Here is a 12,389-nt window from a genome sequence, read left to right on the forward strand (position 1 = left end):
GGTGAAAGGTGATAGAAACAATAAGGACCACTCTATGTTTGAATATGAACTTATTAAAACTAACAGACACCTGCTGCAGCGGATTAGTGTTACTGTGAGATTTTAAGACCCTCTGAACGCAGAGGATAGAATGGTGACTAGTTACATGAGATGTACCGAAGGGTTTGTTTACCCCTGTGAGTTCATGTTCAGATGCAGCATTGTATCCTGGAGAAGGTTAGATTGCTGATTCTGAGACTGACCACCCACGGCCCCATTTACTCCCATGGAATTCGCTCCTGTAACAAGAAAGGTCATGAGAAGAGACACCACTACAAGTCTAACAAAAAAATTGGGATGGATAATATTTTATATTTTTAAAAGAAGTCTCATGCTCACCAATGCATTATATTATCAAAAATACAGTAGAAACAGTAATATTGTCAAATAAATATTACAATTTAAAATAACTATCAATTTTAAATTGTAATTTTCAGCAGACTCATCTTCAGTGTCACGTGATTTTTCAGAAATAAATCTAATATTAATATGATTTGATTGAACTATTTCTTATTATCAAATGTTGAAAATGGTTGTGCTGCTAAATATTTTCATGAATAGAACATTTATTTGAAACAGATTTTTGTAATATTATAAAATGTCTTAACTTTTACTTTTGATCCAATGTGTCCTTGCTTAATAAAGAGATATTAATTTCTTACAAAAAGACCCCAAACTTAGTTCAAATAAAATCTGAAGCCTCTGTCATTACCCATGGAGTTCATTGCCCGTTGTGTTTGTTGGACAGGCTGAGGGGAAGCCTGGTTTCCCTGGTATGTGAGTCCCAGGGCCGCGTAAGCCCTCTCGATGGAGCTGGGGTCTATTTGCCCTTGGGTATTGAGATTGGGGGCACTGGGCGAACCACCAGTTACATTACCCAAAGAAGAACTTAACCCCACACTTCCAGTGCCTAGCAGAGCTGAAGCCATGTAAAGAAAGCAGAAATAAACCGAAAAAAGAGTTACCATCGAGGAATTTGAAAATAGTAATAAAACTGTTGCAATGTCCAATTCTGCTACATTAAGGACAATGAAAAGATTCTAATAGCAATGACACTACAAAGTTACAAAGTAATTTTCTATGTTTGAAAAGGTCAGATGGGTTAAGATGTATGAAACGGCAGGTTTTGAATCTATACAAACACTCACTCTGTTGATTCCTCTTGTCTCCTGCGTTTTTCAAAGGTAGACATACAGGGCAGTCATGCCGCGTGCAGTTCTTCCAATGAGAGATTATCTGTCTGGAAGAGGCACAGTGCGCCACTAAAAAGCAATAAAAACACAAACCCAATATTAGTAAGTGCCATGTTGTTTAAATAGGCAGAACAACAGAAACAAAAGTGTCGCTCTGTTTAAGTTCTGTGCAGTTTATACACTCACCTTGGCAAGATTTGCCAGCCTGGCAGTGCGTCATGTGATTGAGGACGTTCTTCATGGTGCGACAGTGAGGCAGGTTACACTGCCGTACTTCCCCGTTGGCCTGCTCCCTCCGCTGGCACTTGTGGGCATGGAGCAAAAGCACCAGCTGCTGCTGTATGAGTTTGCGCTTTTCAGGATCGGCCGCTGGAGGAACACCTCCCACCGCTGCTGCAGACACGGTTGACGCACCCGATCCGGGGCCGAGAGTTCCTTGGGCGTTAGGCACCATGCCGCCTGCTCCCGCGCCTCCGGCAGCGCCCGCTGGGGAAAGCGGAGAACCCTGCTGTGGAAATCACAAATTAACACACATTAAGATATCTTGTGATTGCTTTAAAAGGAACAAGTCTAATGTCTGCATATAAGGCTCTGAACGAATACAAACCATGCCAGGCATGCCCTGCATAGGCTGAGGTTTCTTGTCCAGGTTAAACTGGGCCGGACTGTTGGACAGACCTACTTTGTTCTGGAGCTGAGGGGCCAGCCCTGCAACACCAAGACCCTGACTGGCAGGCTGACCATATGGGCCTCCATAGGGGCCTGAACCTGCATTCATCCCCATCTGCAACACACAGACAGAGGGAGATGACAACACTTTTCCAAGAAAAGAAAAACCTCTGGATGAAAGCAGTGGAGAAAACACTGATAGATTTACGGAATCCAGTCATAAAAATGGAAGTTACTTCCATGGAGGTCACATAATTTAGCAAAATTTGAATGAATAACTTAAGAGTAGGGCTGTAAACTTAATCAGATTGTGATATGAACTAGTCTCTGTTAATATTAAACTGCTACTGAAATATTAAGTATGCACGTTCTGCACGTCTTTGCTCTTAGTGTGATACTTAAGTGCATGTGACCCTTGTGGCGTTTTAACATGTGCTGTCTTTCTATTTGAGGATGCTTTATATGACCCTTATCTCTAGTGCTGCTCTGAAATTTTACTTTTCAGCATTTTATCATTTCATTTGATAAAACTATATTGTCAGATACACAAAGCAATTCAAAGGTCTTTAACTACAACCCACCATAACAAAGGTTGGTTTAACTTGAAGAAATTATATATATATATTAAAATAGAAATATAACTGTTGTACAGAAAAATGTACTTCTAAAAGACAGAACAACAATACAATTTATTATTTTTTACCCGTTAACCTCTATTGTCCAGCACTCTGTTTGTCAAAAAAAATTAAAGGAATTGTTAATTTGACCGGTTCCAGACCCCGGTTTGGTTTCAACCGGAATGCGAGATAAAATGTCAACTGTAGAACCATTTCACCGTTTCTACATTTATCATTAGGCCTATTTATCAGCATGTTAAGAGCATTTCATCAATGTTATAATTGGGGAAATTATTTATAGATGGCAAGGAGAAACCATTAAAACTTTGAAATTACTACTTAATTTTGTTTTCTATGTTGTTTGTATTTTTCAGTAGATACTTATTTTAAGCAAAATATAAAAATGATCCAGACTTCAAGAGGGAAAACCCTGAACACCCATACAATATTTATCAGTCACATGGCCTTCTTCCATACATTGGTATCTAAATGTAAAAATAACAGACTGATAATTCTTTATATTTGTAAGCCTGTAACCAATATTTTGGCTGATAAATTTAAATTCAAATAATTTTTGAGAGCCTGGTTACAATAACTAAAGTCTCACAATTAAAAGCCATGTCCCGAGTACTTCAACATAAACATATACAATACAGTTTGAACCAGTGCCAGTTTTTAAAAAAAATGTTACACTCCTATGGCCAACTTTGTTTATAAAATAAATTTTGCCTTGCAAATAATGCATACAAGTTATTGGACATCATTACTTGCGCATAAATAATGAAATTATTTTAATTAAACCATATTGTTGATAAAAAGAAATGCGAAATTCTTGTCAAAAAAGAAAAAAAAACTGATAGTTATTATTAATAATGCATCAATGTTTTTACAAATGAAACATCTAAATTGAATATTACTGCTTAAAAATAACAGCATTGCTGTTTGAGCTGCGTGCGAACACCGGGAAACTGAAGCGATTTGGTAGCGGGTTAATTAACTCAATGAAATGCATTATATATAAGAGTAATCAGATATTTATAAATAATAAACATAATATTACAACTTATATCTGAACAAAATTAAGCAAAAAATGCACAAGTGAACTTGAACTATCGGTAAGTTACGTGCTAGTTAGAAGAATGTGCATTTCCTGTTTAGAAGAATGTGCATTTCCTGTTGTGGATTCGCTCTTCCCATAACAACGCGCTGATACAGCAACTAAACCCAAAGAATTTACAGCGGTTTATTACAATAGTGTTCTCTTTATAATGTTACGTAATATGACATTCCTAATCATAGCAATTAATGCTGTCGTTCATTACGGTTAGCTAAAGATGATCACTGGTAAGCGCTTTACTACAGCGTTAATTAACTTAACAAAACGCTACCAATATGAGAGAAATCATATATATATATATATACACACACACAAAATAAACATATTTCAACTTACAATTGCACAAAACAAAAGGCTTAGAAAGCACAAGCGAACTTGACTGTGCTAGTCATGAAGGTGTAACTCCGTTGTTGTGGATGCGCTCTTCCCGTAACAACACGGTAAAACACAGGCGTACAAAGAATTCACAACATTCTTTTACAGTAAAAAAAAGGTTTACAGACCGAAAACAATAACATTAAATTGAACATATATCAGCCAATACCGATATGGTGGTGGGTGGCTGATATATAATGCATCCCTAGTCTTAAATATATTGGCCCAATACTAATAACATGATTAAGATATATTGTGCATATCTAATAAATTAACAGAATAGTTCCAATCCAACATGGCCAAATTAAAAGCATTTTTTTAAGGTGTGTGCGACATTTGGGGCCAATGTTGATGATGATGTTGTTACCTTGTTCATTGCTCCAGGTTGCTGTGCCCTCAGTCCACCCTGGCCTCCTACTGTCTGCTGCTGCTGAAGAGCCTCTGCTAACAGGTTACTGTTGCTGCCCATGCCCGGGTTGTGATGTCCTATTCTGGGCGATCCGTTCATCATCTGTGCTCCCAGCATGTTTTGCTGCTGCGGTACGGGCCCTCCAGGCTGCTGCTGTCCATTGCCTTTCTGAGGTCCGAGCATACTCCTGTTCATGTTGCCCACCATCCCTGCCATCTGCTGCTGTTGTATAAGGGCAGCCTGTTGTGGGGAAAGATGTTGCTGCCCTTGGGGACCCATGCCCTGGGAACCCGGAGAAGCCTTCAAATTCCCAAAAAGCCCCATTGAGGCTCCTGCTGGGCTGCCCATCGCACCCTGCTGCGGTGCTGCAGGTGCGGGTCCGTGCCGAAGGAGTTCTGAGAGCTGCCTGTGCTTGGCCGCTGCATCCTGGCCACTGGACACAACTCCTCCAATGGCCCCGCCCCCACTACCCAAACTGCCATGCAACTGGCCAAGGTCCCCTCCATTTTCTAGACTCAGCTCTGAGGAACTGATCAGCTCATCTGGAAGGTCATGCTCCAGGTCAAAAAGCGAGCCAAAATCTACAGCAGGAAATGAGAAATTAGAAGCGAGATTAATGATGGGAGAATATTATGTTATATTTTTGGTCCTGGGGCCGGATTCACAAAACATTCTTAAGAATACATTTCTTCTTAACTGCTATTTTATATAAGTTAGAAAATAAGAATATTTTGTATTTCCAAAAACTTGCATTCATTCTAGCTAGAACTATTGAGGCAGCACATACAGATACAGGACTCATTCACTCTAAAGGGAGCACAAGAAAGACGGAGCGTAAATGAATGGGAAAGACCGCTGCATCTTGAGACAGGCTCTTTTTAAATAACTGTTTTAACTTGACACGGCACATTAAAAAAAAAAAAAACACTACGCTAAGTGATTAATACCCGTCAAGCCAGTCGTGACGAAAATGGTCTGCATGCTTATTATGATACTACGGTAATCAGCAGGAAGCGCAAAAAGAAGGGCTTTGAGCTGTTTTTTCATACCGCGAGTCTTCAGCATTACCAGCTTTTCAATCAACTAACACCAAAGCTTGTCATTTTCTTCTTAAGAAATGTTTTTAGATGTTCTTAAAGAAATATTTTAGAACTTTATAACTTTTAGAAGTTATGAACCTTCTTACAACCTTCTTAGAATGTATCTAAAGAATTTTCTTAACTTCCTTCTTCACAGATTTTCATGAATCTGGCCCTTTAATCTCTATAGATTCACAGTCAGTCTGAGAACAATATGTCAAACTCTTTGACATCTCTGGGGCTGGTTGCATAAACCTCTAATACTAGTATTACAAGTTAGACATCAATTTTTTTTTCTTTATGACTGTTCATAGCTTTTTTGAAACCAGTTACATAAAAACGTAGATTAGCCTAATTTGATACCGAAAACTAAGACTGACTGACTGATGAACAATAAAAACCTTGAAAGCAAATCAGAATTTTTAAAGTACCAGCTTTATAAAAAGAGCTTGAGCATTTAAAGTGTCACACAACAACTGCAGTGCACACTTATTAGAAGCAGAATATTATCATACATTGGTGTGGACACCTTAAGAGTTCATGAATATAGAGCATGGGCAGCTGAAATGGATAAAAAAGGACTCCAAATTTTTTTTACATGGTAATTTGTCATTCAATATGAGATCAAAGAGAACATTGTTAACACTTTCTATCAGCATGTTGCATCTACAACTTGTTCACAAGCTGTTTTATTGACATCTTTCCGCAATTGAAACACCGATTGAGCGATTACATGATATGATGCATTTCGGTAAGTTGGACTCAATGGACTGTAATCTTTCAACACATCTTTTTACGTTCATGCATGTTTTTTCATGGTATAACTTGTATTAAAGTGAAAGAATAGACTCGCGCTGCCGCTTGTCACATCACTATCGATCACATCACATTTAAGAGCATCAAAACGCCATTTATTGATTGAATTTTGTGATCAAATGTAGGGCTGCTTGATTATGACAGAAATCGTAATCACGATTATTTTGGTCAATATTGAAATCACGATTATTTAACACTAATATTGGTGGGTGATATGATCAAAGTCTTATTTCATACGAGTAATTTGAAACATATGTGACATATTAATACTAGCTAGTTTACTATACTAGCTAGCAAAAATTAATACAAGGTTGACTAATGTATCCAAGTAAAAGGTCCTCAAAACAATTACAGAAGACCAGTAAACAGTCAGCAATAAGAACGAAGAAACTAGGCTAATTACAATCAAGACGACAAATTAAACAAACAGCGCTTTAAGTTTTTCAGCAAGATGTACTAAAAGTGGTTTCAGATAAATAATATCCTATAGAAATTGAATAAACAAATACATTTTTAATAATATTGGTGTGTACATCAAATATAGGCAGCGGTACAATAATTGCTTTTTATGTTGATCATCTTGTTTTCATAATCGCTGGAAGACAAAATAAAAAAACAATCATGATTAATCGCACAGCCCTAATAAAATGGAAAGAAAAGAAGAAGAAGAAAAAAAAAAAATCACAAATCTCTTAGCGATTATTGGATGGAAGATGCACTACAATTAATGTTTGGTGTAGGGAAAAATCAGCTTGAACTGGCTTGAACTACAGATGTTTCATAGGGTCAAATAGACCCGGTATTAACATCGCTATTTTTTTTAACTGTTAATACATTATTGTAACGTTGAACAATTCGACAAGATTCCGCCTCCGTTTTATTGACAGTATATAGGCTAATCGGCCCTGATCATCGGATGCTTTTATCGGCTGATACATCCGCGCATCCCTATTAATGACTTACATTAAATGGCAGGCTGTGGTTTGACAGGGAGCCAAACAAAGATGAGAGATGTTGTTGAATTATGATGTGAAGTATTCATGTAGTCACTATTTAGATTCTTCTTTTAGGAAGTACTGCAATCACCATTTGCATCCATTCAAAAGTTAAAAAAAAAACTAAACAAGAACAGCATGCAATTTCCTAACATACATGCATGTAGTACACTTCATTTAAAAAATATATAGCATTGTCTCCTCGAAACAAATCAGCCATTGGTAAAACAGGTGAAAATGGTCCATTTGCCCATGAAATTGTGCTGGTCTTAAAATGAAGTGCAGAAGCTTTGATAGAGACGACACATTCACTCCACAGACAAAACAATTTGACGCCAAGCATAATGTGTATTAAAAACGTAAGACTCTGATGCATTTGTACAACTTAATAAACTCCATTTAGTGTCAGAACCGGATCAAACTCGATTTTAAACAAAAGGTTGAAAACATGAGACATCAACAAAGGGAACGTAGTTCGCTTTTGAAGATACGTGCAAGTATAATAACTCGAAGCTTTAACATTTAATAAGAAACAACAGGACGCCTATATGATAATAATTATCATCGTCTAGCATTAAATGGTTTATGGTTTGTTTTTAAGAGACAGGTTCGTCAGTTTTGTTATGGCTGAACAATGGAAATCAAGATCCGAAAAAAAAAAATGACCGACGCACGAAGGGCTATTTGAGCCAGCAAGCGAACTCACTAAAACACAACACAAGTAAATTGATATCCTCCAAATCACACAATCGTGAAGTCAATTCAAGCTCCATAAACGAGTTCATTAATTAATCTAAACCCAGTGAAAAAGCCTCAGGACCTTAAAATAATGAGGAATGAGTTAATATGCATCTTAGCTAACAATGGCAGGGAGTTGTTGTGCGGGCCTTCAGCATCAGTCTGTTATTAGCTGACCAGCTAGCTAACCAATATTAATCACATTTATTAACGTTAAAGAGAACAGAAGATTATGTTGATGAAAACGCAATGAGTTGTGCTCGTCGCACAAGGGCAGTTTATGAAACAACAGTGTTTGAGTGCAGTCAGAAAGTTTTCAAGTTGATTGACTCGCAGTTTAGCAGGCTAATTCATGTTAATCACAGTCGATTATTAGTAAATTATGGAGCATTGATGAAATGTCAAGACAAAGCTTTCAGAATACATTTGTCTAGTTATTGTTACAATTTTTGTTATAAAACCTAGTACATTGAAATAATAATTGAAGAACTGATCCAAACTCTTTGCGAGTGAGAACCAAACCGAAACTGATATTTCACTGAAAACAAACAACAAATCCCACAACTGTTATTGCCACCGTAGAACTATTATGTTTTTCATTGCACCCGTCAGTTTTACATTTACACCAGTTGACACTAAGCACAGACCCAGGCTGAGGGACAGCGTGTGCTGGTCTGCCGCTGTGAGTGAATCCCAACAGCGATCGGAGAAGCGCTAATGCTAACCTAGCTGGAATGACAAGCTAAAGCTAAGTCTCGTGCGGATACGACGTCGTTAGCTTCCCAAACTAGCCTGAGCTTGCTAGCCTGTGACAAAACTAAGAGGGAAAAACATTCCCCGCTTAAACGCCTTGAATGTGCAACAGTACATACAAAACAAGCAATCGGTGATTCAAATATCCCGGTATCGTAAAAATTAAACAAAATAAATATTTACCGTTTCCATCGCTGGCTGAGGCAGATAGTGCCGGGGAGGACAGTTTAGGCCTCTTGGCTGAAGGCGGGCCAGAGTCCAGAACGTTCTCGGCCATATTTTTTAACGAATTAAAATATATATCCTCAGAGATAGGCGCGTAAGCCTATTCGTAATCCTCGATTTTAAAAATATCGCTTTTAAAAATATGACATTTCCCCCTCCTTTTTAGGGACGAAGGGGGGGAAAGTCCCGTGTACAAAATACTCCTCTTTCCTGGGTTCGCCTCTCGATTTCAGCTTCAGCGTATCAACCCCCCTCCCCTGTCCGATTTTTGTTCTTTATACAATTCTGCAAGCGGAGGAGGAGGTAGGGGGAGTCGGCTCGGCAAGAAAGGATAAAAAAGACACTCGCAGCGTCTCTACAAGAACTCATCTGGTCCCGTCAAGAGTTACACGATTGAGCGATGATGTATTTGAAATAATTTTGCTCGTCTGCCATATCTGTTCGCAAGAGGTGTGTTTTGAAGACTGAGTCGGATGAGGTTGTCAGTATCAAATGGAAGCTAAACTCAAGTCAATAAGTGAATTTTAATTTTCACATGTAAGTTGTTATTTTAGTTCCTGAAAATGTTTTCATTAAAGACTTATTAGCTTTTTAGAATAAATTTGTTATGAAAATACACCTTTCACGTTTTAATGGGGAAATTTCAAAAGTCACTAAAATCGTATACTAGATTTACATTGTTGATCTTAACAGGATTTAGTTATTAACGCAATGGCTTGAAACAAGCTCTATTTTTTTAAAGAGGAACAAATAACCAACAATGTCCCACTTTCATTATTGTTTTAACTTATTAGGCAATATGCAAAAAACAAAGCCAAGAACTGATTTAAGAATGAGAATTTGATTTGATTTACTGATTCAAGAATTGCATTGAAATGTTGAAAATAAAACCCCTTATTTTGTAACAACATTCTTCTTTATATCGGTCAATCTATCTTTACAATAATTCGTTAATTTTTAGTCATTACACAAGAACCGAGGAACGCGCCAATTAAATATTAAACCTTTATGGCCCGGTTTCACAGACAGGGCTTAGATTAAACCAGGATTTAGACCTTTGTTAATTAGGACATTTAAGTAGCTTTTATAAACATGCCTTAGAAAAACAAAATTACTAGTGTGTATCTTGAGACAAAACAATGGCACTGACATATTTGTAGATGTGTTAGTGCAAGTTGCTTTCAGTTAAAACTGCTCAAACATGCATTTAGTCTGGGACTAGCTTAAGCCTCTGTGAAACCGGGGGCAAAGATTTTAGGCCTACTCATCTTTTTATATTGAGGTTTTTGTACCCAGTTGAATGACAGCTATGATACCTAAATTGTGTTAAATAGTTTGAATAAATATGATCATTAACATTAACTATGAATGATTATTATGACTATTATATAATTCCTATAAACAGATTGCAATTTTTAATTATTGTCTAATTCATTGGTAGGTATTAGAAAATGACTTTCTAGATCGGCCTTTAGGAACTGAATGTCACATTGCTTTTGATTTGTCATTGGCTAGCAATAATACAGCAGGCAAATTTTATCCTCATAATCATTTTTTTATACTTTAACTTTAACAAAGAATTGAACGTGTTTTGGAGTGAAAAGGCTCCCCAATGCTTTTTTTAAAAAGTGATTTGCTATTGAAAAATGTTTTAAGACATTTAAGACAAAATTAAGCAAATTCAGTCAATCCAGAGCAGTTAATTTTTTTATTAATATATTAGATGAATGGAAGAATTGGTTATAGGCCTAACAATGTGCCTAACCATAGGCAAATCACCTTTTGGGAACTTTTCTGACAATTATTGCAGGACAGTTATTCATCGTCCCAAAGGACACATAACATTGCCTCTGAGTTTGGCAGTCTATGATTAAAATCATGCTGTTGTTTTTTTATTTACTCTGATTTCATGACCACTTTATATACAACTTATAACACCAGTGTTCAGCGCCAGTGCTAAAATTCATGGGGTCTGGGATAAAATTATACTGCCCTTTAGTGAGTGGGCTATACATTATACAGTATGACCTTTAGAAAAACATGGATGGCCAAAAGTTACAAAAACTTACTGTTTCAATTTAAAACAGCCATGAAATCAAAATAGACTATTCTTGTTTTTTATGGAATATTGCAGAATGTTTAATAGGCCATATATGATTTATCTGTGCACATCATTATAATTATTTTAATCCATGAGCCCTAGTAATCTTCAATCAAAATCACTTCCCCTCCCAGTTCTGCACTTTCATCAGGGTGGGACAACCTGTCACTCACATGAGATCATAGAAACAGCCAATCACAATGACCTAATCGATTCCTGATGGACAAAATCAAGTCCTGCACAATATTTTTTCTTGTTCAAGAAGCTGTTTCACAGGAAATGCGTCATGATAGAAAATAAAAGACTATTGCCACTTCCTTTTCATGTTGACTTTTGTTCAGCTGAAGTCAGTTCAGTGTTGATTCAGTTCCGTTGTAAAGATCATCAATTATTGAATTAGTTCATTTCATATACAGAATTCTGCTGAAAACAGTGGTCGTTGTCCAGCTCAGTTCTCCTCCAATAGTGTCAGTGCAGTCAAATCAATAATATGGTTGAATATTAAGTATCCCCAACTAAGCAAGCCAGAGGCGACTTTGGCAAGGAACCCAAACTCTCAGGGCAGAATGGAGGGGGGGAAAAAACTTGGGAGAAACCAGGCTCAGTCAGGGAGGCCATTCTCCTCTGGCCAACGAATAAACATGGTGTGATTATGATTCAGGCTGCATCACAAGTCAGAAATCAGATTTTGGATCAGTAGCATTCAAATATTCCATCCAGACAGATCCCTTTGCTCGAAGATTGGATTCATCACGCTGGTATGGAGTCGAAGCTGGCCGTATGGTCTGGGCGGAGGACCTGTCTGGTTCTTGTGGCCTTTGCTGAGGATCTGTGCCGATGGCTGTCACGTCGGTGAGGCCTTCACAGGTTGACGGGATCTCTGCTTACAAATGAAACATTCAAGTTAGTAATTTCCTGCCATTTTGAGAACTTGTGCGAGCATGCAGCTGTGAATAAACTGTAATATATTGAATACAAGGAAATGTACTTTGTCACTTGTTTCACGTGTTAGTAATGTTAACCTACACCATTGCTGATGCAGTTCAGCGGAGTAGAAAGGAGGAGCTGCATTTACAGGAACAGTCAGTGATTTCAGCACTGAATTGGTAATACCGAATTTGTATAAGTATAATTTTAAGTATAGGCTGTACATTTTTTTAAATAATGAATTCACATTTTATCACTAATAAGAGTTGTTACTGTCAGTTTGATGGTGTTGTGGAGAAAAGTCATCTATTTATTGCAAATGAAGCTTCCAGAAGT

At 37.4% G+C, this 12,389-nt stretch overlaps 1 protein-coding gene across 4 annotated transcripts in view; it reads right to left on the reverse strand.

Annotated features, from left to right (window-relative positions):
• Nucleotides 1–9,500, reverse strand: part of ep300a (EP300 lysine acetyltransferase a) — a 30,942-nt gene extending 21,442 nt beyond the window's left edge. For 2 of the 4 annotated variants that reach the window (XM_079595891.1, XM_079595889.1), the window contains exons 1-7: nt 8,984–9,276; nt 4,378–5,000; nt 1,840–2,016; nt 1,419–1,737; nt 1,188–1,301; nt 752–958; nt 173–278 (exon numbers count right to left, since the gene is read on the reverse strand). In XM_079595891.1, coding sequence (XP_079452017.1) covers nt 173–278; nt 752–958; nt 1,188–1,301; nt 1,419–1,737; nt 1,840–2,016; nt 4,378–5,000; nt 8,984–9,077 — 1,640 coding nt within the window. In that variant the 5' untranslated portion in view covers nt 9,078–9,276. Of the gene's footprint in view, nt 1–172; nt 279–751; nt 959–1,187; nt 1,302–1,418; nt 1,741–1,839; nt 2,017–4,377; nt 5,001–8,983 lie in introns of all 4 variants that reach the window. The other 2 variants (XM_079595890.1, XM_079595888.1) reach the window with 2 other exon arrangements.
• Nucleotides 9,501–12,389: the final 2,889 nt, after the last annotated feature.

Source organism: Phoxinus phoxinus (genome assembly GCF_949152265.1).
Source record: "Phoxinus phoxinus genome assembly, chromosome: 21".
In the NCBI taxonomy this organism is placed as follows: Eukaryota; Metazoa; Chordata; class Actinopteri; order Cypriniformes; family Leuciscidae; genus Phoxinus; species Phoxinus phoxinus.